Here is a 26,201-nt window from a genome sequence, read left to right as displayed (position 1 = left end):
CCGGACGGAGGAGTTGAAAGTTTTTATTCACTAAATCACAAAGAAGAAATCAGTGAGAGTTCCTTACCTGTCTTATTAGTGAGGCATACGTGAATGGTGGTCTTACGTCTGTATTCATGTAAAACTCTTTGTTCTGACTGATATCTGTACACAGGGAGCAAACACAAGTGCAATTGTCAACATTCATGTCCTATCAGCCGTCGATAACACAAGTTACAGCCTAACGTAACAAAACAAACACGTCAGTTATTTAGCAGAACAGATGACAGCTTCATGTATATATAGTACTATGTGTGAGCATTCTGCAGTACCTGGAGAGATGGGCATGTTGTACTTTTCTGAATATCGCCGTCGCATAGGGCCCATGCTGTGGAGGTTTGTGGCTGTGATGACAGAATGGGTCTGGGAGAGGGGTGTAAGCGGTGCTGTTGGTGTGGTGGGGGTCTGGGGAAGGCTCAGAGGAGGAGAGGCCTCTGGAGCCGACTTGGACAACGTGACGTTGGACACTAGGTTGAGCTAGAAGAACAGACAGACAGACAGAGCTCAGTTAGTCTCCTAATTACCCCCGTGTCTTAGCCGCCTCATTGACTATGCATACCTCCTCTTTAATTGTAATTGGGCCCGGAGATGATCCATGAACGGTTGCTAAATGTTTGGAAAACAACCCTGGAGCCCCGCTCCTGCACCGCCCCCACTCTTCAAACCTCTTCTCCCTCCCTCTCTTGCTGCCATGTCAGGCCTTCTCCCAGCTCTCTGTTTCATCGCCTTTGTTGGAGCTTTTGTCCCATTTGGACAAACACCCCCCTCCACTTCATCTACCCGCTGAGGGTCTCCAGCATGGTAACCCATGAGTTTTGAGTTGTGGAGGGAAGAAGGGCAGCCTGTACAGCTCTGAAAAATGACAGTGTGATTCTCACCTACTGCTGAGCAGCCCCGCTAATAAGGCAGCCAGAGGAAGAAGCCAATCTGGGCTAATTATAAGCTGAAATTGTATTGTGAAGACTCTAATTAGGAGCTGCTTATGGAGGTGATCTGATGATTAACTACTGTATCTGACTGACCTCCATTATGAGGGCCATGATGGCCAATGGTAAAGACGGACACATGGTATTTCACACATAGCCTTCTGTAGAGAATACTTGGTTTCATCACTGAGGTCTGTGTCTGTGGATGGGATGTGTGGGTTAGGGCGAAGGAGGTATTTAAGTAATAATGGCTACAAGGTAAACTAATTACAGCGAGTGCTCCAAAGGTATAGCATGGCTTCCAGCAGCTGTGGCAGCTCCGAACCAACTGCCAAACCTCCATACTGGAGCAGCAGTCAAGTGGAAAATTCTAGCCTGACCCCCTGCTCCAGCTATTAATTGGCAGGAAAACTAATGACACATATACATATTCCTGCAAAATTGTTCTAATTGCTAATTTGCCGAAGGAGGCCACTTTCCAAATTAAACATGACTTCAGACTGTGAGAAGAAGAAAAATGAAGAAAGAAAATGGAGAAAGAGAGCTAAAGAGCTGGAGAAAGGACAGTGGGGCTGGAAATATCTCATCTGTGACATCACATGTTGATTACGAGGGATCAAATGTGTGATTTCTGCTCGTAATGTTGACAAGGTGATGATGGTTTCTAACATCTGACTCTATGCAAACGCGTAAATTCTGTTCAGCTGCCCAATTACCAATCACATTTTTAACTCTCTATCCCCAGAACTCGGCACTGTTCCTTTGATTTCATTTTAAATTACAACTTGTTTTACACACACACACACACACACACACACACACCCCTCTCATTATTAAGTTGCAAACTGCTCCAAACAAAACCAGTGACATTTGTGTAGTGCAAATCTCCTATTTTAACAGACTTGTGCCCACATCCTCACAATGTGTATTTATGTTTGCAAGGCTGAACTCTGCCTTTTTGGCAGAGTCTGCCCAAATAATTTGGATTTCTGGATGGATGCATGAATGTGGACTACATCCTCACCAACAGAAGCTGAAGACGTGTTATTCTAAATCATGAACAAAATAAATTACACTTGGGTTTGCGTGTTTCTGACACAATGCTATCAATAGAACGGGGCTGCGGTGTTGACTTCTCTTCCTGTGGATTAGCAGGCTTTGTTTCATGTTTCATCCATATTCCCTGGCCATAAACACAGAGAGGCTTCAACAATAGGCCAGACAGGCTGGTAATAGCCTTGCCTTTGTTTGCCTCACCATTTGGGCTCACTCCAGTGCCTAGACAAAATGAGACTTCAGACTGAAATTAATTAAATGGTAATTGGTGATCTAATTATACTGGCTTTGACTCGGCAAGCTGCTAAAGAAAATAAACAAAAAGTCCCTCCTTAATTATGTATGGCGTAAAAGGTCAGATTTCTGACAAGAATGCTTAGTGACACCGTGTGCAGACACCCACCCACACATGCAGAGGCAAATACAAACACACACACAGGCAGACACACGCATTGCTAATGTGGCACATTTTGTTTTGATCTTACCCCCACCCTCGTCCACCTCACAAGAATAAAATGAATCCCATTCATTTGTCGCTGCGAATGCACAGCATCAGTTTGTTTGTCTTTAATTATAACTAAATGTAAACCAGCGAGTTCATCTGAGCTACTTTGCTGTGACAGTAGGCTACTTACACATGCCATTTTTATATTCAACAGTCCAGAGCAGCAGAAAAGCAAAACTAGCAATTACTGGAAGCAGATACCTTTGTTTCTTCAGAGAAGCTCTGCTTCCACTCAGCTCTAAGAATGCTTTCATTCTGCGTCTTCTTTGTGGATGCATCTGATGCTGCAATCTACACTTAAAACCTCGGTGGAACCTTTGGCCCTGACCTGTGTAAGTCCGCCACTTGCCCAGCTAAAGTCACGTATATTTATCCAAGCTTTTCACAGCAGCTGGGAGTCTATTTATTTGAATAAAAACCCAGCTCGCCCCCTCGAGAGTGTTAACGCTGAGCTCTGACACAGCCATTCTGCTGGGCCCCGGGGAGAGAGGAGAGGTAGCAAACTCGAGATGCTATCTGCAGACCCTACCACTTTTCATATACAAATGTCCCCATGTCAGAGGCCTCGTTTTCCACTCTAATCTACACAATCAGAGCGCGTGACACAGGCACAGCTTTACAGACAGCTTATTGTCATTCAACATCTCTGCGCGCTTTATGTTGACGGGCTGCGCTTTGTAGAGCGCACACGCTGCCTCTGGATGTCAATAGCTACCTCGCTGACTGTAAATAAATGATCCAAGCTGTGAGGCTGCCGAGGGACGGCACTCCTGCATGTATATTGTGCATCTGTGTGCTCGTGTGTGCATGATTTCACACTCACGCCCTGCAGTAAAATGATCTTTGCTCATTGGGCTCTCTGAATTAACTGTCATACAGACTGAAATATGTTGCTGAGCCCCCCTTTTAAGCATGACAAAATAGAGACACTTAAATGCCATATGTTAAGCCTTTGCCCCTATAGGATAGGGATTAAGCACAAGGCTTTACGGCATAAAACACATTGAGAGTGATACAGAAGGTAAAATGTTGGGAATGTGCCAAGAAGATAAAAATAATGATCTGCAATTGCATTTACTCACATTTTCATTTTTCCCCCTTACAAATTTTTTAATAAATGGAATGAAATCATTTCTGTTGTATCTTTTTCATAGAAATATAAATATTTTAAAATTAGCTTTAAGTCAAATAAAATGAAACAGGGTCAAATGTGGAAGTAACTTTCAAGGTCTTTTAAAATAAAATTAAAGTTGAATCTAAAGCTTCCTGATAAATAAGAGATGCTAGTGATTTGATTCTTTTTGATCTCATGGACAGATTAGAGATTAGTAATTACTATCATTATTTTAAGGCTAATTTATGTGAATACAGTCAGGGAAGAATTAGTTAGGAGGTTAAAATAAAAGTTGCTACTAACACATTTACTTTGAGGTGACATCAGCTAGCTTCCAGTTTATTGAAAATCAATAAATTATTATTATCTTTATATTTGTTCATGCTATCTTGTTCTTGTTTTTTCTTCAAACACACATTGGCGTGACTCTATGATTCTCATAACATTTATATCCTCTGTCAAAAAAACACTAATTTTGCTGTTAAAGCACTAAGAATACATGCCACATCACATTCAGTTGATTAAATATAATATGTATTATTTTTTTTCTATTTTTCTCTGCTTTCTCATCTTCTCTCTGTACCCAAGCAGCCACTTGTTCTTTGAAGCTGAGAAAAGGGGCCATTACAGAGTGTGCATCCAGTTCATCACAGACACCAAATTGAATCCTGGATGTCAGCAGATGTGCTCCAAACTATATTTACTGCCTGCCTCAAGAGAACAGCTGTTTTTATTTAGCAGATAAATAAGATGGAGGAAAGGATTAATGAATACATGTGTGCCAATTAAGACAAACAAAAGGATAGCGGGGGACAAGAGAGATATGTATGACGGGGTTGCTGCTCACCGGCTGTGGGGTGGCTTTGGGCTCCGTGGACTTGACATGAAGGTGCGTCATCATAGCCTGCAGACGCTCTTTGTCTTTTGCTAGCTGTAATGAGAAGAAAGGAGAGCGGTGAAGTTTTAATGAACATACACAATAAAAATCTATATTTGCCCATGTTTTAATTATATACATCCCTGTATAGTGAAGGCATCTTTTAGAGCGTGAACACCCTTATTCTTCTTCAGACCATTATTTAATTATTTATTTTTTTGTTTTTTGTTTTTGGAAGCTGTCAACAAGCCTGCACATCATACAATCTAACTACACTCTCCAAGTCAAGGTTAAAATACACTGCGAATCATCGCCAATAACAAGCTCAGGGCCTTTCTACCTGTCTGAAACTCTGCACTGTCTTAGCTGCCAGCCTAAATTATGGTGACAGGCTGCATGCAGAGGAAGTCTGTGTCTGATAAACCTTCACTCGATCTCTGGATAATACACCAGCTGAGCGGAAATAACAGGACACTGGCATGGTGCAATGTCTGAGCAACTAACATCGCACTGTTGGTTGTTGAAGTTAGCCTTTTGTAAACCACAACTGTTTGTCGTTAGTCATTTTGGTGGTATTATATTTGACTAATACGTGACCCAAAACTGCAAACAGCATGAATATCTTTGTATTTGCTACAGCAGAAAAACTTGTACAAAACATAGTTATTTTTTTCCTGAAACACTAATAAATATCTTTATTATACATTAGTTCAGTGGTCACCATTTAGTCAAACACTGTTACACACACACACAGACACACACACACACACACGACTCATTGGACACTCCAAGCCCCCTCAATACAATGACTGTAAACTGCGTCTTTTTCCCTGAGCACAGTCTTAATGCGCATGCATATTTTTTAAAGAACATTAAAGCCCGTTCATGAGGGACACGGTATTAAAGATACTGATTACTGTATCAACAGTTTTCTGCACTGAGCTTCAATAACCTTTCTGTTCCACTCAACACTGAGCGCCTATCCACATTATGCTATGTTTTATTGTTGGTGCCAAACAGTTAAAAGTCATAAATAACTTTAAAACCCAGTAAAATTCAAAATGTAATTATCTTCTCTACTTAGCCCGGGGCCCTCCATATATCTTTTCCTGGCTGTCATGCATACATAACACATTTTTAATGACTGGTTAGTAGCAAATGTACAAAATTATTTAATCTGCTGCACCAGCACCACCACCCCCATCCCTCTATGAGTGACCCCATGGCTGATATCAGTCAGACAGGGAGGCGTTTGGACAGACACTGAGGAAGTGTCAGCAGAAGAAGACACATAAATATTTGGTTCAAAACATTCAGTGGGACAATACCTGCAGCTCCAGCTGTTGTACGACCTGCATTTGCACCCGACACTGGGCTGTGCTCCTGTCATCCAGGGCGTGTTCATTGTTAAGATGTCTGCAAAACAGAAAGAACAAAAAATGAAAACACAGACACCAGAAAGAAGGTAATGTCAGATTCACAGTCCTGCAGTGCGTGGTTTAATACTGCAATCTGATCACTGGGCAAAGCACAATGTATATAGACCATGTGATAACATTAAAAAAAAATACTCATAAAACTAACTGCGTACTGTAATGATTCCACCTGCAGAACAAAAAGAAATAGTTCTTTTAACATAGAAGAATGACTCTCAATATTTCATGACGGTCATGTCTCCTCTAACTACAGCTTACAGATAAGAGGGATGATTGAAGAATTTCAGGTTGGATTCCTTTGCTAAATTACGCACCAGTGCCCTAATGCCATTTCTTCTCACTGCAGCTTTCCCTTGCCTGGATGATTTTGTCCTTTTTGGTGTTTTGACTGTTAATTATACCATTAAAATTAAGAGAATTCAAAAAAAGAAAGAAGGAGAAAAAAACAGAGCCAGACCAAATGCAGAGGACAGGACAAGGAGATGGGATCTGTCACAAAGTTGAATTATGGATATAATTATGCGTGATTATTTTATACAGGGGAAGATGTTCTCTTTTCCTGTACGTTTATAACTAATCTAAATAAGTAGCTCGCCGGGTAGCAGACAGGGTTTTTTCCGTGATTTATATAAAATGGTGGAGATAAGGTTCATGAGTGAAGGAAATATGATTGGAGGAATTTTATCAGCTGCCGCATGAATTACTGTTTGAAAATGCTTATGCAGGGGCATTTCATTAATCATTTAATCATAATCCAAGCAGGATGTTTGAACTGATTTCACAAATACCCTTTCATTTCACTACTTCATTATGCTCGCTAATGGATCCAATATATTATATATATCATAAATTATATCACATTTTCAGTGACCATGTAGGTCACTGTCACCAGGCGTGTCTGCGTGTGCACAAAGTGGCGCCGGCAGATGGGAGAAAGGTGCGCCTGCCTTTTCATATGTACTTTTTCTGTCATTTACTGCAAATCAAAAATAGCCAGAATCAACCTGTGACGGCACAGCACGGTACGACAGCCCGGTAAATTGCAGTGATGCCCCTGCTTCGTGTATAGACAACACATTTGTGCATAAAACAGCACATTTACACTCACAAAACAGACATGTAAAAGGAAGGTAAAATTGATAGGGCCCTGCTTCTGTTCTGCTGTGGTGTTTTCAACCTTGAGGTGAATGATTTATATCTTCCCAGGCAACCCAGGCTCCTTCCACCACACTCACATCTTCCTATTGTGTTCTGATGATTTATTTTTGAAGAATGACTCCGATATATACATTTAGCACTTGAAGTTAATTATTGTGGCAAAAAAAAGAAAAAAAGAAAAAGAAATTAAAAAGCCATATTTTTAAAAAAGGGTGGGCAATAACACCCTTTTTCACAATTCAGGCCTCTCTGGGCTTTCCATTTGTTTGAGTCAAATAAATGCCAATTTAATTAAGTACGTCAGAAAATGAAACTGGTAAACATTTCAGGACATCTTACTAAATTTCAAAGGAGAAAATAATAGGTAAAGACGTTTCAACTCCAATTTAACTGGCACAGGCTGAATTTTCAATGAAGGCTGGCCTACGTGAGCAGCTTTGGAATTTCTGTGCTCATAGGAGACATGTGCCCTGCTTCTTTTCATCCTTTGTTACATTCCACTTTATTTCTTCTAATGACATGGAGAGTCACAGTGCATAATTAATAGGAAATGAAATATTCAAATGGCCCTAATGCAGCCTTGAGAGGAGTGTCTGGACACGGGAGCAGGGGATACGGGGGAATTGACATCGAGAGAGACTATGAACGTTGGCATGTGTCACTTTCTGGACTTCAAATGAAGCCGCTTTTAAAAAGCTCTCTGGCAGGATGACAGAGACTAATGTAAATTGCCACAATAAAACAAGTTAAATGGATATTCCCACAGTCGGTTTTATATATCAGTTAGTTTGCCTGATTTTATTTTTTATTTATTTATTTTTCGGTTACAGTTTCTAATTATATAGACTGGAGCCGCAGCTGAGGAAGGTTTATCTTCTCCACCGCTGGGTGGAATTTAATTTACAAGCACACATCTGTACAGTAACAATTACATTTAAAAAGCTTAGATTTTTTGATTTTTAAAAAAATAATAGCTTTACTACTTTTTATTTAGAGAAGGTATTTTACTCTATATTATATGTTTCATATGTTTGCAGAGCCCCCGCGACCCTGAAAAGGAGAAGCGGAAGCGAATGGATGGATGGATGGATGTTTGCAGAGCTGCAAGGCCACATAACTTATAAAGCAGTCACTACATCGTGGCGACGTGCAGGAGATTTTGAGGTCTGAGCAGACAGACAGTGCAGCACTAGAGGGCACTGGAGTGTTTCGCTGGCTCTGACCTCTGACTGGACACTGAAAAGAAGGGTCCTGACCCTTGTAAAAACATCAGGCTCTGCTTAAACCCCAACCCCACCCTTCTGCGTGCTGATCTTGAAAACAGGAACAGGGATTTGGGTGTTTTGTATTTATCGAGATAGTGCGTGTAGGTATGTAATGTTTTCTTTAAAAGATAAAATAAATACACAGAGTTTAAAACAACATTTCAGTCCCGTGTTAGTTGTTACTGTTGGCATGTGGAGCTGAAATCTGGTGGACGTTAGAGTCCTCCTCACCTTTCTTTCTCTCTGGTGCACAGTACACTGTGTTCTGCTGACTGCACACTCGCAGACAGACACACATCTCTCCTCACATATATTTTCAACCTACAGAGACGACTCCTTCTTCTCCTTTTTTTCTTTTCTCTCTAATGCCCGAAGTATTCTTTGTTTTTATTTTTGATTCCTCTCGGAGGCCTGCAGTATCAGTTGCTGGGTTTCATGTGGAAGTGCTTAAGGGTTTGAGAGTTAACACCTTGGTGAGCTGCTCACACTCTTGCCTGCTGTTAAACAAAGGCAGCTTTGTGGAGACTCTCCCCAAATGTTTTTTTAACGTGTTCCAAGCAGTTTGAGCAGGCAACTAAAGTAAACAAGATGTTGCCATGATAAAAACACTTGTAAAAACATAGCTGAGTGCACTTAGAGACTTTTTAAGGCAGAGCTCTACCGGGCGCACTGAATTTAATTCTCCTCTGTTCTATAAACAAAGGGTGAGGCAATGTCAGAATACAATAAATAGTGATGGATTTAAGCGGGCACTCCCAAAGCTGAAATATGCAAGTGCATGTGTGAAAGTGTGTGAAAGTGTGTGTGTAATACTTGGTTTAATAATTGCCTGTCCCAGGATGTTTTTCTAAATTGAACTAAAACTACATAACTGCCTCTTTTTAGACACACAGAAACTGTAACATACAATGTGGCGCGATGAGCCTTTCAAACGCACGCTAGCTCAAAGCGGATTCACGTAAACAATCAAAAGAGGATTCAAAATGTTGACAAAGAGAGTCAAAACTTTCAGCAGACCTGCGAGGCGGTCCTACGCAGCACCTTTCTCTCCTGCATCTCTCGGGAAAGTGTGTGTTCGCTGAGTGCTTGTTTTAGGATAATGGAATTGTGTCATATCTTGTTTAAAGTGCGACTAATCCGGGGTGACAGTGAGCCATTGATCTGCTGCCACAACGCAGATGTTTTCATCCCCTCTGTAACCATGGCACTGTTATGTGTTGGATTACCTAGAGCGCACTGCACACAGCGTTGATTAGTAAACCAGGGGTCTGACTCAAATTGGGCATCGGGGAGCAAAACAATTCCCGTGTCAGGCTGGACAGAGTAAAACCTGTCATAGAGCGCACATTAGAAAAATGCTAAACACTTAGCTGGGGCTCTTTAATTACTCTACACATGGTTAAATTTAACACGGAGGTGAGACTTGGGCTTTGTTGAACTAAACAACAATGTAAACCAAAAAGCCACAGAAGTAAAACAGGAGGCAGGAGAGAAAACAAACAGACTCCTAGGAGAAGGACAGAAAAAGCTGAGCAAGGCAGTCTAAGACATATACACCAATTCTCCTGTCCGGTGACAAGGGCAAACATGCAGAGCGCCCAAAGTGTGAGCTGCCACAGATAAACATCCTCCCGTTGTTTGTTTGGGAAAAATGGCCCCTGTCACCATGGGAACTGCGCTTATCACAGGAATTAGAGGCCCATGCCGTTCCCAGAAGGAGACCCCACGGTACCCTTGTCAAGAGAGGCCCAACCCAGACTCGAGAATAACAACCAGCTGCACCTGCAGTGCTTTTGAGTCGCTGGGGGTCAGGAAAAGAAAAGTGTAATCGACCCAACAAGAGGACAAACAAACTGTGATAGAAAAGCACCTCCGACTATGACTTTTACTTACTTGAGGAATGACTGGAAATCATCAAACACTGCCTCGCAACCGGGCCACTTGCAAACGCCATGGCCGTACAGAGGGTGACTGTGGGGGGAAGGCTCTTCTAGCGTGGATCTGGGAAAGAGATTCAGAGAAAACGTTTTTAGTAAAGACAGTCCTGCAGTCACGTAACTTAACGACAGGCCAAAGAACCCGTTTTCTCCATTTCAGACGAAGTCTGGTTACTGCTTTCTTGTTTGTACTGTATCTTGTTTCCGCATGAAAACGTTGACTTCTACTTAATCTGTGACCCTTGGGCTTTGTGGAATCACTGTACCTGTGTGATCTGGCTTGCTCTGCTCTTAAAGGAAGGGACTCTTGTTGTGAAATCACAATCAAATCAGTGTGTATTTATTCAGTTTCACAGAGCCATGCTGTGGTTCACTTTGATCTAGACTGCTAGGGGGCTCCCTGAGTTGCTGTTTTTCCTGTGCCGCCTGCTGCATCATGTCATAGAGCCCACCTGGAGGAGCCTGTACCATGATATTAAAACCCCTACTTTCACACCATGCACGTATTGTAAACAACCCCGCCTGGTATCAATTTATCTACTGACCAATCTGTGTCACCAGGGGCTGACAAGCACGCATCTATGGGGAGCGTATGGCATGGTACAATCAGTCTAAATAGCAGGAACATCCCTGAAAAACAAACTCTGAAACATCTTCCATATGGTGAGAGGCACGGAAGCACAGCTAACCACAGTCAGCGCTAAGAGAAAGCGGTCTGTATGGAGGCAGTGTCTGCTAAGAGAGCAAGACAGGCAGCCATATGGACACAGGCACTATACAAGACACACAACTTTCAGCTACAAGAGCCTGGGGGACTGGCCTATATCGCTACCACCTGTGCTTCTGGCGGCTCATGAGCACAATGCTGCTGCTTCTCCTCCTCTAGTGTGAGCCTCGCTCTCTAAGACAACAAGATGGATCAGGAGAGTCACTGCACTAGACTCTGTTGTGCTGTCACACGGGAGTAACTCCATTCACGTACACAATTTCCATCAGAGATAATAATGTCTAACTCTTCAACTTTACAGGGTTCTTTTAGGGACAGGAATGGAAAATAAATGCACTGACATTAATAATGTTTTGCATTTCTTGGCAACGATCGATCAGCGCTGATTTCAAAATGTACATAAAACGAACGAGTGAAAAGAAATCAAAGCGCGGCGTGCCAATTTTGCAGGATTAAAAAAAATCTGATGTTCGGATTAAAATCTCATTTGTATCAATGTTAGTAAAACTGTACCTCGAGTAGGAAATTTTAAAGGTCGTCGCAGGTTTCCTTGTGTTATAATTACTTGCTTAAGAGTTCACATTGTTCATAACATGTGATAATTGCATTGCAATTAGGGAGCAGTCAAGCATTCATGAATGTGGTTAGCAGCTTTTTTTCCTCCTCCCTCTTTCAAAAGTCTGAATTTTTTTATTCAATTATGAATTATGCATTCACATTAAGACCTCTGTTTTGATACAGCTAATAAATAGATGACGGAAGACCTATTATAATGAGTTTTTAACAAGGAAATGTGCGGACTGGTGAAGGTAACACTGGCTTTTAATTTAAAGGGATCCTTTTTTAATTCTTTGCAGGAGGCTTGTTGGTTAATTCTGTATTAACAAGATATTGAAATGTGGAGTGCACTGGGAATCAGTGAGCACAAAGCGCTATGAGGGGCTGGCGGCAGAAGAGCCCTTTTAAACGGTGGATGGCTAAACACTAGTAAATGACAGAATTTACACCAAATGAGTTACATTAGTGTAATAGGAGAAGAGTGCAGTATTCATGGGGTTTTCTCCCATTTGAGAACATGTTCAGAGGAGGGGGGGAAAAATGCAGCTTCCCATGTTGCGTTAAATTTGACTCGCACCCACGACAGGTTTGTCAGGATGTTATTATTGTCAGCCAGCCGGGGGGGAAGAACACTCTAATGATCTCTTAAGAGCGATGAGGAAAACCATGTCATCAGCTTCTTTAGAGGAGAAGGAACATTAAAGTGCCTACAGACCCGGCCAGACAGTGCGTTAACCTTCCAGGTGTTGCACTCTGTTTATGTGTAGACAGACAGGCACAAGTGCACACAAAGGTGGTTTTGACAGCTGCTAGCCAGTTGTTTTCCAGCTCACTTATTTTGATGAGATGCTTTGGGCCATAAACAAGCGGAGATCCACGGTTGAGATTCTGTCCTGGTGGACTCAATATCTCAGCAAACGTGGGAAGATTGATATCCACCATACTAAATGGCAGCGTCTGAAGCCAATCACTACATCCATCCTCGGCACTAGCGCCGACTTTAGCCTATCGCCTTGTGTCCATCCCCGATTCACACCCGCTACCCTCCTCCCCTCTGTTCACTTTCCAGGATCCTTTCCTTCTGTCTTCTCGGTGCCACTGCATGCTTTAACCTAAATGATTTAATTATCAGTTTCTTCTGGTGTAAGACAAATGAAAGGCAAGAGAGAGATGGGAGTGCTGTGCCAAATCTGATTATTTATCTCCTTAACAGATTGCTGTGTTACAGTCCCAGAGCTGTGGTTACTGATGGTTGTTGGGAAGTAAAGTGGGCCAAGTGCTTTGTGAGGATGCTCCCAACCCCCTCCCACTTTATAAAGCTGATGCAGCAATGTGTTGGGAATTTGTGTCAGATACAGATCATGCACATTTGATTTGAATAAGCAAATCATTGAATAAAGATGACCTGACTCACAGGGGTATATCTCTATCTGTGCATAACAGTTCGTGGGCTGGGAAACAACACGGGCTGACAGATTGAGTGACTCAGGATCTGGTCATATCTGGGATGTTATTCAGACAAACAAAAATCCCAGCCTGCCTTGCCAGAGTGTTCTTTCAAACAACTAAAAGCAGGAACACGTGCCTCATCTTCGGTGTGTCAAGCCAGCAGTGATTGAATTTCTCCTCCTTCCTTAAGACGGAAGTGCAAAGCCGGTGAGTGATTCCTGTGGATGCACTTAAGGTTTTAGTTGCAGGCGTCGTTGTGCCTAGGCAGATTTTATATGACACATGAAACTAACTACATGGTACTTAGGGCCTGCTGTAAACCAATCTGAAGCCAGTCGGGAAAACAGGCCCATCAGCAGAGAGGCTTGTTTCTGTTGCATGACAAAAGGACTTGCAAAACCGCATCAATTAAAAGTTCATTAAGTTCAGCACTGGGAGGATGAGTGGATGCTCTCTATTTACGCCCGGGCCGGCCCAGCCCATTATCTTCAACCTGATTATTCAAATCCCTGGATTATAACACAGACGTTTTCTCAGAGCCTTGCTTAGAATAATCATACTTAATAATATTTCATTTTTCTTCCCATGGAGTCTGATTAGAATTGAGGCTGCATCATCAAAAGAGAGGCATAACGCTCTTGATAGTTGTGCGATTTAAAATTAACACAAGAAAGGATTATTGGTTGTGTGAATCTAAATTAGCATCATTCGGCATTTAATAAGGAATGTTTTGTGTTCGCTTGCTATCAGTCATCTTTTTTAGTAATTGTGCAGTTAAAACTCTGGGTAGGTAATCCACTTTCTCCAACAGATGGGGTGGATGAAAATCACCTGCCTGGTTTTCTGACAGATCTAAGATACGGTGAGAATATTCAGACCGAGGCTGCCTTCTTCACTTAAGCTTGTGTTAAACTGCTGCTGACAACTTCTTTAATCTCTGACAGTCAGCGCGAGGCAGAGGAGCTGCCAGCTCTTGCGTTATGTCTTCCCCGATGTTTCATGGAGCCCTCAGCTGAAGCTGGTTCTTGCCTTTTTCTGCCATCGACGCTCACCTTGTTTGCTCCACTTGCGACAATACGCGGTGGAGTGAGCAACGAGTCGATAGCCTCCCCTGTGATTTGTCTTTAACTACACAGAAACCAGACACTCAGCCAGACGCTGGATGGAGCACTGGAAGCCTGTGAATACTGTCAACTGCAGGAACAATTTATGCCCGCTTTTTTTCCCCTGCACCGCGGTAGGAGATAACTTTGAAAGACACTAAAGAGGATGAGTCTGTGCAGGTAGTATGCCATTAATCTATATAGAACCAAAAGCTCTACTTGAAAAGACATAACTGTTCTCTATCAGCACATCATGATATACTCCCTTGGTGTCACTCAGATCCTCTCTGTAACCCATCCTCCACATCCCTCCCCATAAGCTGCCCCTCTTCACCTCTGAAGACCTGCTTAGTTTACTGTGCTAAACATGTTTTCATCTGCATTGCTTTCATAATGACGCGTAGGTTTTGATCACTGAAACACAAGTCAGATGTTAGGCAGTGAGCTCATGGTGCCTGGAGGCTCCTCACTAGCAGTTCAAAGATCAGGCTTTGGTGCAAGAAAACAAGCAAATGTGTAAGATGCCAAATTAATTCCTTCCTTAAAGACACATACACACAGCTCAGAGAGCACATGCCTTTCAGGGATGATTTATGGTGGTTTGGAAAATATCACCCAGTGTTTGCTTCTCCTAACATATAACAGCTTGTTGTTTTTGTTTTGTTTATTTATTCTGTAACACAATAAATAAACAAAACAAACAGACATTTATGATTCTTCACGTTCCCTATTCACAAAGGAATGTTTTTACTTCCTGGTGATCAAAATGTTCTCAAGGAAGTGCAGCGGAAAATCGTAATTCAGCTATTCTCCCTATACAACTTAGTAAAAACAATAAAAAAAAACCACGGTGATCCCCCCTGATAATTTTACCGAGATCTAATTTCAACTATACGCACATTTCTCCCTGATGTTTCTATGTAATCCCCAGGTGTACTCAGTGGCACAGAAAGGTAACTGTGCTGGTCTTCAGGAATACTTACAAACTATAAATTAAAACAGTAATCTGTTCAAGTCTAGAGGGATTTCTCCATCAACTCAATCCATGTGGAAAAAAAGGGTAATTTAAAGTGGCATATAAAGCAAAACGAGTTTTTCTTTAAAGCGAGATGATGTTTCCCGAGGTCACAGTTTTATAAAAACCTCTTCCCTGTAGCAGTATCGTGAGATCACACAAGCACTGCAAGTCACATGCAAATAAAAGAAAACAACAACAACAACCCGACAACACCCTGCAGATGAGACTTACCCTTCTCTCTTGTGACTCATGTACTGGCCGTTGGTGGAGGCATGCTGGTTGAGGAGTGGGTTCTTTGGCGGTGCCGGGGAGGACAGGTCGAGGCCCCGGTGGCCGTTGTTACTGCTGCTGTTGTTGTGCTCCTCCTTTACGTGAGCGTTTGTCACCTCTTTCCACAGTTGTTGCAGCTCTGTCGGAATCATGCCTGAGACAAACAAATTGGATAATTAAATCAATTAACAGCTAATCCAACTCTCTTCTTCATCACTTAATTAAATCAAAGCGTCTGTAAACAAAGCCGAGTATTAATTAGAAAATATTCCACTACAGGGTAATGCACTGAGAGCTCCCTCGCTCCTCTCTTCTCTCCCTCCCATTTTCTGTGATCTGAAGCGTGTTTGTATACACAAATCCCTGGCATTCACGCAAATTTCATGCCCAGAGTAAATAATTAACATCCAGACAAGGCATGAAATCTGAATAATCACCATCATTTTCTCCCAACAACAGAGATGTGCAGAACACACACAACAAAAAGTTTACAATAGCGACGCTAGAAAACATCCCACCCCTGTTTCCTTGAGAAACAGGACCCTGGGGTAATATTCTCAAAAGCACATTAATGTGCAAAATACTTAAAGCTCTGCACCGCCTCCAATTGACACAGAAGACTTAAACCTCATTTAACAAGTCAAGCACACTGCAGCTCACACAGCCCTTTGAAAAAAAAGGGGAAAAAAATCCCTTGAAGACAGAAGACATTTTTCTGCGTGCTGAAAACACATCTGCAGAGCGTGTGTGTTTTTTCAGCAAATGAGTGACAGCGATCCCGACACTCAGGGCCAGACTCGGGATGAAGAAGGATAATGCAGTGCTTGTGAACCCTACTTTCCGTGTCTCACAGCAGAGAGTCTTTGTTGGCACACAATACGTATGTGTCCATCTATGGTGTGTCTGAGAAGTCTGCTTTCACTTGACACAAATGAGGACAAAGCTGATATGTAAAATAAGATTAAACCTCATGGGCGAAAATCTGTGGCTACGAGTGTTTTCAGTCAAAACACGGTGCGTGCGGGCAAGCCCGATTTTAATAGCGCTGAAAAATCTAATATCAAAATATATGTGCATTTGTAATGGGGATTCAAGTCTGTGCTTAAATAAGCCACATGTTTTAAGCATGGCGGAAGAAGCCCCTTGGATATGTGGTGAGTTTAACCACAGAGCAAATGGGCAAGACCACTCGTTTAACATTACAATTAATTAAATCCATTCTCAAAATGAGCACTGGCAAATGAAAGATGATTTGCACATGCTTATCTACTCGGGTTTATATTCTCCGGATCCCCCCCCCCCCCCTCCCCCCCCCCACTCCTCCCTGTTTCTCATCACCAGCTCTATAGATACCAGAAGTGCTCCTTTCAAGCACCAGATTGTAATACATTGTGTGCAAAATGCTTAGTCTTAATTTATTCCTGTTGTGGAAAATAACTGTGAGGTGAAGATCTCAATACGATCAGCAAAAATATTTTTAATTTGATAAGCTACTAAAGATTTTAATTATGCTGGTAATGGAGAACATTGGCCTAATGAGGCGGAGGACTCCAGAGAGACGCAGGGGCTAAGAACTGTGAAATGAGTCTGATAGGATTGCTGTAAATTCACACTAGATCGTTTGCATATCAAAGAGCAGGAAATGATTGCAGGACAAATCAATAACCTTTCCACGTTCCAAGGAGCGTCTTCCCTCATTCGGATATTTCAGCACACTCGCGCTATTCTGTCTGCCTGTATTCTCCCTTATTCTCCTCATTGCCTTGATGTGCCCTAATCGAAGTGCGCATTCATGACAGGCTAAACATGCTTTATTTTGCGCTCCATGTTATAGCATGCTAATCCAGCGCTTGTTGACTTCCAGTTTCATTATCAAAGGCTGCATTGTTGTTTTGGACTTTGGAGCAAAAGTTTGTTTTTCCTTCTTTTTTTTTCCTGTGATAGCTGGTTTAGAAGAGGAAGGTCACTGGTGATGTGAGTGTCCTGCGCTCTGACAGAGGGAACAATCATTTTCCCCCCACTTGGTGCCCGGTGACAGTGGGCGATGTATTTTTAGCCGATGTGCTTGACAGGGCAGCCCACACTGGCTCAATTACCCAGCAGTCCTGGTGACCCCAACACCACTGTTTACTCAGATGAAACCACAGCACATAGACCGGTCTGATGAGAGAGGTAACGGAGTGGGACCAACCTGTCTCTTTCTGGATCTAGTCTGCAGTTTTATTGCTCTCCGTTCGCCACTTCCCTCTCCTACCCCAACCTCTTCAAACTCTGCAACAGCTATGGCTCATGATTCCACATAAATGCCAATAAAATATCATTACACAAAAGTCTCCGTGGGTATTATATTTTGTGTTGGGACAAAAATGCATCGAGTTTCTCTCCATCTGATTACTGTGGGACACATAATGACATTGATCTGTAAGTCCTTCTTTCTTTGGTACCCAGTTTGTCCATCTTTTAAACGCCGGATTGGTTTATCTTTCCTGTTTCCATTTTTCAACACAAGTCTTCCACTCATTACGAGCGGGAAATACGGACAAGCACTTTAAAAAATGTATGTTGTTGGGACACTTGATTGATCACCGGCCTCCCAACTCAATTTTACCTCCGCAGGTAGCTCTGGCACCAAGACAGGCCTAGCTCTTCAACCTTTTCCTGTCCTTGTCCTCCTGCACCCAGGTGACCATGTTCAAGCAAGCAGAAAGTTGATTTAAGGTTCATAATGACATCAGTTGCAGGCCATCATCCCCCAAATAAAAAATGGCCCCTAGTGCTCCGAGCTCTTTAAACCGTGCTGCTACTTCTCACACAGTGCCGGTGCCATGGGGGGACAGTGACATCGCTATTAGTTTATTGTTCCGTCAGACTGGGACCTTTACTGCACCCCTGTTTATGTTGCCGTAATCACCGGCCTGCTGATATGCACCCCTTTGGCCTGAAATATGTCCTGTCCTAATGCTGCTGGAACTATTACCAGTAGCCCACTGCTGGATGTATCAATCACTGACAGGTCGGCCGCATTACCCGCCGCTGTCCCTGATGTGCTGCTGTTCTGTGAGCACTTCATGGCTCGCCACATTCTTTGCTTTCATATTACCGACAAATTTGTCTTGTCACTGTCCCACTGGCCTCTCTTAGACAGCTTAAATGATGTTGTGCAGCTAGAGGAACTCGCTCTCTCGCAGAGCAACCTCACAGGGTGAAGGTCCATTTTATTCGGGATGTACACAAACACCGGCCACCTTTGTGACACACACACACACAGCCACATGTGCAAAAAACATGCAAACACCTTAGCAACGCGAGCCTGAGCAACCACTGACTCACTTATCAGGTCAAGAGGACAGGCTTTTTGTGAGGCAGGTGGGGGTGTTGGTTGGATCAAATTTATATTTATGAGAGTTATATCCTCCCCAAACACATTTTTGTAATTTATAACAGATAGCGCCTGGCCGCTTCCAAGACTTTGGACATTAATGTCAAAAGAATTTACGACAAGAGAAACAAATTACGCTCAAGATAATGTGAGAAATTGTTTTTCACTCAAAAGTGCTATCTACAAGTTTATACTTAATTAGTGCTATCAATTTTTTGAAAAGCTAATTCAGATGCATTCCTTCAGTCCAGAACAATGACTGTAATCTGTCTCAGCCAACAATGTACTGTACCAGACAGAAGAGTGATATATGACTGAGGTTTAAACTGCACTGCAGTACCCAAAAGAACACTTTCTTTAATTATTCTGTTTCAGTGGCCTATTATTTGCTAACCTTTAGCGTTTTCATTCTCTCTCTGTGCATGAAAAATGGAGACAGAGGACCGTCTGCTATAATAATGGGATTTTAAAATAATTATATCGATATCTTCATGTTTAAATGAAAGAAATAAAAATCATCAGTTAGAAAGTCACCGCAATTTACTGCCCCCAAGTTTGAATCCATAATCACTGGGACCCAAACAGAGAAGATCAACTCACTGCTTCCGATGCAGTGCTAGCTGAATATTGCAGATTAGATCTGAGTACCATAGGCCTGGCCCGCTGATGCGTGAAAGAGTTTAGTGATGTGGAAAACAGAAAGGTCATCAATAACTTCAAACAGTCAAGCAGAAAATGTGTAGAATAAGAAGACAAACTGGGGGCCTGGAGCACTAGCCTAAGTGTTGTAACAGCTGTCGCAGACACAGAGTTAACCACGAGGGCAAACTAACCAGGTTTGACTGGTTGCAACAAAAGTGAAACAGACCGCTAATTGTATGTGGGAAGATTCAGTTCCTTATTTCGATGTTTATGCGAACAATAGCTTAGTTAAATGTTCCCTTTAACTACGAGTGTAACTTATTTTAATCTGCCGTTCGGCATGAAAATATACTTGCACGGAGTTAAAAGTCAGATTTTCTCTTAGAACATATATTCTGTAATTTTATATGGCGTCTGTGACACAGTGACACGCGACTGAAATCACTATTTCAGTACCATGTAGCCCCAACAAAGCATAAGCGAAAACTGAAAAGGTAGCATATGAAGGAGATAAACTTAGTGCCCCCGCTCTCTGATAAGATGAGATGCCTCAGAGGTATGTGATGATGACACAAAATAAACAGGATGTTCTGAGCCTGTTGTGAAATCTATCAAAAGTTCAGTGCCTAGCCATATCACTCACACAATGCTTTACTCAAGGGGTGTGTGAGTGTTTGCCAGACATCTGACACAGAGCAATTCAGCAAAGCGCAACACAGAACACAGCAGTGCTCCACGCCTGTGCCCACGGCGATCGTCTATGAGCGGATGAGTTATTCCATACCCAGTCCAAACAATAACAGCACTGTACAAACCATGTTTGTGTTTGCCTATTACCTAAGCACTCTCCCATCCCCTCCCATTTTTATCTTATTATTTCAAAACTGTTTGTCTTAGCTGTGAATGAATAGTCAATGTCATGTTCTAAAACCCTTATGATGGCGTCTTTGTCACAGGGGGACCGCTCCTTAACATAACATTAAGGAATAAATGAAGAAATAAACTTCCTGGCCAAACAGCAAGTATTGACTTCCTATCAGGTTACAGGTGCTTTTACAGTGACAAGTTCACTGGCGGTTTCTGAACAATAGATCCAGTCTTCCTCCAGGCTAAAGGAGACTGACACCAGAATGCCAATCACAGGAACAGGACAATGAGCTGAAGGACAAAGTGTGGATCTCTGCTTCTGAGCAGTGGGATGTGTTACTTGAGTTAGTTCAGTGTTCCAAACTGAAATCGTGCAGCAAACATGTTTTGGCGTAAAGGAGTTAGATCCCATTTAGTAAAGGGGAGAAGCGATCGCTGAAGATATACAGCGGACGTCGAGTCAGTATGTGGTTAGATACTTCTAGTGTTACATTCTTGGTCGAGCTCTACGACTATTCCGTGTGTTTGTGTTCAGCTGGTGTTGTTAAGTGTTTTTTAAAGAGTTTATTTGTGTAATTTTTCAAGTACAACACATAACTAAGCAGCTCAGACATGACAAGACCAAGCAAGTAGGTAAGAATATCAAATACAAAATAATAGGCATCGGTTTCATTCCCAACTCTCACTATCTAAGACAATAGAACGCTTCCTGTAACAATAACATAAACAAGGTTATAGTGAAACTGGTTGAGCAATACAAAAGGTGCAGAGACAGGATAGTCCTGTTTAGAGACCCTGAAGAAAGACGTGCAAGATCAAACTTAAACTCCAGACATATATCTTTGTTGTTGGAGTGACATAGCTGATCCACAGGAAGAAAATATCTATTTTTACAGTGAAGCATTTATATTAATAGGACTATTTCAGTATGGAAAAATCTACATTTTATTCCACCTAAACCTAGCCCCCAAATTAAAGGCTTTTAAAATATGTGTTTTTATAGTGATTCGAGTGTTCTTCAGTTGCTGTGCTTTACATACAGCCACATGATAGGTCATCATCACTGCTTCATTGTGGATAAAATGTTAAAGCTGGTGGACAGGAAGATTGCTGTGCTGCAGTCACATATGAGGTACTAACCCTGAGTGAGGGAGTGCAGTGGCAGGCCAGTCTGTCCAGGCTGGATGCTGAGCAGTCCTTGCCTCTGAAGGTTGAGCAGGTGCTGCTGCTGGACCTGCTGGACCTGCAGGAGCTGCTGCTGGAAAGCCAACTGCTGTGCTGACACCTGCTGCTGGAGGCACACAGAGACACAAAGAGGCACACCATCAGCAAACACATACAAACCGTATGTAAAAGCACAACAGCCAGTGCAAACACGTACATTTGAATTTCAGGTTCCTTTGCATACACCATTTAAAAAAAACCATTTTAACATCAAGGTGACAGAGTTCACAGTTAGGGTTGTAAAATGAAGCACTTTAGAACAACATGTTCATTCATAAAAAACAAAGTTAATGGATTTAACGCGTGCTACCACGAAGCCTAATTTTCCTTTTTTTATTTTTTGCCTTTAGTTTGGTTTTGTCAGAGCCCACTTAAGACAGGTACGCTATACATCTCTCTCTCTCTTAATTAACGAGGAGTCGCAAGGCAAATGACAAACAATGAAACAACATAGTTAATCATTCATAATAAGAGCCACAGGAATTTAATTACAGCCATTCATAATTCAGCAAACAACGTGTGACTAAATCAAAGTGCTTAATAACCACCCTAGCAACTCTCACAACTCTCCCAGGCATGGCGCTGAGCTCAGGGATTCAGTCTTCCCCCAACCAGCACGGCAAGCTGCGTTCAATCGCATGCTGTGGACGGTCTATGTGATAGCTGTTTTGTTCGTCTTACTGTGTTAAGACCGCTTCGTGAAGAAACAGTTAATGAAACAGTCGCGCGTCTTCACTTGATTTTAAAGTCAGGGAGATGAAAAAAAAATCTGGCTCTGAAAAGTGAAACGTGAACTTTGATGGGATGAAAAAGTGAAATAAGGGCACAGAAGAAAATGGAAAGGAAAAAGACAAAGTCAGAATAATAAATAGAAGGAAATTTGCTAATATCCCCAATCCGCCATGAGTCAAAACAAATGAGAGATGGAATTTAGATAACAGGGACACAGAGGAGAGAGATGACTTTTAACCCGTTCATCAACCGACGTTCTTAATAATCCACAGTCAGCTCAACAAAGTGTTGTTGCTGATTAAACAGGACCTAGCTGTACACCTTCTGTATTTTCTAACAGTTAAGGACATAACAAACACGTCTGAGACCCAACAGGACACTAGGTCTGTTTATGAGTATACAAGACCAGTTTGTCAAGCGGGTGGAAGGAGAGGTAGGGGCACTAAAAGCAGCGCCGTGCCTGCCAAGCCGTGCACCGCACCCTTTTACCAAACACAGGATACACCACTTTGTTTACTTCTCACAATTGAGTGCATACAAAAAAGGTCTCAGTGCAATGCGGCAGTCAGGTCACTGGCTGGCGGCTCTGAAACCACTGAAACAGCCAGATAAAACGGGTCCCCTCCGCCCACCCCTGCCGGGCTTGTCAAAAGGGTCGAGCGGCCTTCCTTTCTCTTCCTCTACCTCCCTCCTGCCCTGCACCCAGCCTGCTGCTTCTGCACTGGCTGACTAAAAATAACGCTCTGGGCAGCGCTGGCCCATTACAGCGAGCGGTGTCGTCTCATTGGATCAATCAGAGGAAGAAGGCACTTTGTCAGTGGTAACGGAGGGTCATAATTGAAGAGTAACTACATTCAGTCTCAGGCTCATGTGTGATCTAACCCAAAATGTGAGGGAAGAAAGTGAGACAGAGAAAAAAAGAGCAACGCGATAAAGATCACATTCAGGATGCAGGTGGCCTGTGATCCTCTCTGATGTGTTCTGTTTATGAACGATGGTTGGCTCTTTCTCTCCTTTCATCAGTGTGAGAGAAGTTTCTCTTGTCTTGAGTTTTTCTCTGTTCAGCAGCTCCTCCCTGACAGATAAAGATAATAGTGCTATGGGAGGGGGAGGGGGGTTTAGAAGGAACAATGTCTTTCATCAAAACGCTAAGTAAATAGGCTAAATAAATAGAGGGGTGGCTTTTGAGGAAAAAAAAAAGGAAGAAAGAAAATGGAGTGCTGCAAATGAATTTAACTCTCTCCCCTTCATATTTTTCCTCTAGTCCCATCAGCTGACAGCGGCTCCTGTGCACTCTCAGCATGCAGACACATTAAAAACCCCCAGACCCAATAGACCAAATAAGAGGTTAACAAGAAGTGGCACGAGGGAGAGAAAAATACAGTCCCTGACAAATGATAAAGAGTGGCACTGGCAGCCCTTTATTGTCAAGCTTCAAATATAAAGTTAAAGATCTTTGAAAAACTAAATTTTGATGTCTTTAAAATAAAAGAGGCACAAAGCAACAACAGGGGGTTATTGTCTGGCAGCCACAGGGGATTCACTGCATAATTCTTATTCTGTCTTTTGATGGCTGCTAGAAATGCGACTGAAAGAGAGAGAGAGAGCGAGCGCGATGGGGAAGAGAAAGAAAACATCGGCAGAAGGGGAGAGCCTCTCGAGGCTGCATCCATTTCCTGTGATCATACATAATATGCTTCAAAAGTAGTTTTTTCTTTTATTCTCATGCTCCATTCAACTGATCAATTGCACCTCCTTGTCTGCCCCCCTCGCCTCCCCCTCTTTTTCTCCCTTGCTCCTCTAGTGTTTACATCAGATGCGACTTGGTGACAGGCCCTATCTGAGGCCGAGGAGCTCTGCTGTCATGTTGATTTATGGGAGCATCACGCCACAACTTGTCCAAACTGAAGCCCGCAGTTCATTAATTAGGGAGCTACGACTTTGAAGTTGGGTGCTTCGACAGCACGCGGACGTGTGCGGGAGTGAGCATGCGTGGATGAGCGTGGGTCCGCTTTTAACGCCGGGCTTAATTTTCTGTGTTTCCTTTACTCTCCAAACATTGGAACTCAACGGGGACAAGAGTGAAAATTCCCAGATCGTCTTTGAACTTCTTCTGACCGCACAATAATAATTTGCTTCGTCCACAGTGATGCCTGTATCCGCCTGTCATTAACACGCATTAAGCCGCTGCCTATGAGCAAGCCTCGCTGCACTACGGGGAGCGAAGGAGAGAAAGCAAGAAAGAAAAATGGTGAAAAAAAACTCAACATGGGCAACAAAGCTGGAAGCGCTCTCTGCACTGATATCTCACAATTACATGCCTTCTTTTCCTCTGCCATTTCCATGTTAATTACCGAGAAAAGCCTCTCAGATTTATATGCTCTGTGTTTCTGCCTTTCTCCCTTCTGCCTTTCATTATGTCCTACACAAGGCTCAGAGGAACGGTCATCTCTTTGTTGCTTAGGACACTTGTTTACTAGAAAAAAAACTACAACAATGGCCTGAGTCTTTTCTGTAACATATTATACATTTAATGTGGAGACAGGTCCAAAAAAGAGACACTGGATTCTTAGCACAGTATAAGTCAGTTGTTACCATTTATCCAGCCAGTCTGACATGCTAATCAGAAGCATGAGTGCACTTGATTCTCCCCCCGTCTCTGCTTTAACCACAGGCTGAAAGCAGATGGAGTTGAGGGAGGGAGCACGCATGCCTTCCGTACTCTGTCTGGCCAATGTTTGGTAATGGCAGGCGGCTGGAGTGATGTCAGCTTACCTCTTTACTCTGCTTGCTGCCTGCATGTTGCTGCTGTTGCTGCTGCTGCTGGAGGAGCTGGAGGTGGAGTTGTTCCTGCTGCTTCTTGTAGAATTCTTGGAGTTGCTGCTGCAGAAGAGACGGGAGGGTGACATGTGAAGCAAAGTCTATCAGTCATGCAAACCTGGCAGTGGATTTTGTGAGAATTTTCAACACTTTGAGGGATGCTGTCTTTGAGGCTTAGAAAAGAAAGGAGAATAGCAGTTCAAAGTGAATTTATCTTTGTGAAACATGGTCTATACATAAGAAGATTTTAATTTCAAGCTGAGACATTCACCATCTGAAACTTGATGGCCCCGTCTGAAGAAGATTACTGGTAGCATGAATGTACGTTACCTGTTGTAACATGAGGGCCTGTTGCTGCTGGAGAAGAACCTGGAGCTGCTGAGGGCTCAGGACTTGTTGCTGAAGAATCTGCTGCATTTGCTGTGGAGTTATCACTTGAGGTGTCATCATAGCCACTGACACTGGAACCTGCACACACAACAAGCAGATAGTTGTTAATTAGTGCAGGAAGCAAAAAGCAATCCATCCTCAACACTGGCTCCTTCTTGTTTACTGTCACATGTGTGCTACAGCCTACAAGCAAGGTAGGGTAAAAAAATGTAGCTCAACAAAAAATAAAGACACACATTAGACAAACATAATAGACTACAAGAGGCTTTGATGCATTCTAGGAATTCCTCTCAAGTGTCATCTTGAAGTGTTGCAATCTGTACATGACCTCCAGCAAACATCTAACACACACATTTCGCCCCTCTAACCATTATGACACCAAACCAGACTGAGACAGGCTAAAGGACACAAGAGAGCCAGGCGTGGGTCAACACGTCCACCCCGACTTCCATCCTTCCATCTACCCCTCTCTCGCACATACCCCTCCACAAAACCCGATATGATCTGCATTTACAAACGGCGAAGCCCCAATAAGCATCGCCGTTTGCACGACGCGGCAAATGTGTCATACCTGAAGACGTGAAAGATTGCCTCCAAAAATGCTGTGGTTCGCTTGTCGCGCATGCACGACATGTCATGTGAGAACATTTCATTAGAGATGCTGTCAACAGCGATCTATTATTGTGAAGATATAGAGCGCCTGGAGGAG

At 42.7% G+C, this 26,201-nt stretch overlaps 1 protein-coding gene across 18 annotated transcripts in view; it reads right to left on the bottom strand.

The window, feature by feature from the left end:
- foxp1b (forkhead box P1b) overlaps positions 1–26,201 on the bottom strand; it is a 145,707-nt gene that overhangs the window by 8,882 nt on the left and 110,624 nt on the right. For 15 of the 18 annotated variants that reach the window (XM_014340590.2, XM_042227142.1, XM_042227146.1 and 12 more), the window contains 9 exons: positions 25,433–25,570; positions 25,058–25,165; positions 21,467–21,617; positions 15,400–15,592; positions 10,270–10,377; positions 5,846–5,933; positions 4,488–4,571; positions 312–516; positions 68–144 (listed from right to left, as the gene is read on the bottom strand). In XM_014340590.2, the coding sequence (XP_014196076.1) occupies positions 68–144; positions 312–516; positions 4,488–4,571; positions 5,846–5,933; positions 10,270–10,377; positions 15,400–15,592; positions 21,467–21,617; positions 25,058–25,165; positions 25,433–25,570 (1,152 nt within the window). The remainder of the gene's footprint in view (positions 1–67; positions 145–311; positions 517–4,487; positions 4,572–5,845; positions 5,934–10,269; positions 10,378–15,399; positions 15,593–21,466; positions 21,618–25,057; positions 25,166–25,432; positions 25,571–26,201) is intronic. The other 3 variants (XM_005943851.3, XM_005943852.3, XM_042227149.1) reach the window with 3 other exon arrangements.

This window comes from Haplochromis burtoni, unplaced genomic scaffold (assembly GCF_018398535.1).
Source record: "Haplochromis burtoni strain Fernald_Lab_line unplaced genomic scaffold, NCSU_Asbu1 Contig_245, whole genome shotgun sequence".
Lineage (NCBI taxonomy): Eukaryota > Metazoa > Chordata > Actinopteri > Cichliformes > Cichlidae > Haplochromis > Haplochromis burtoni.
The sequence above is the reverse complement of the archived record's forward strand: the minus strand, read 5'-3'. Positions and strand labels throughout refer to the sequence as shown.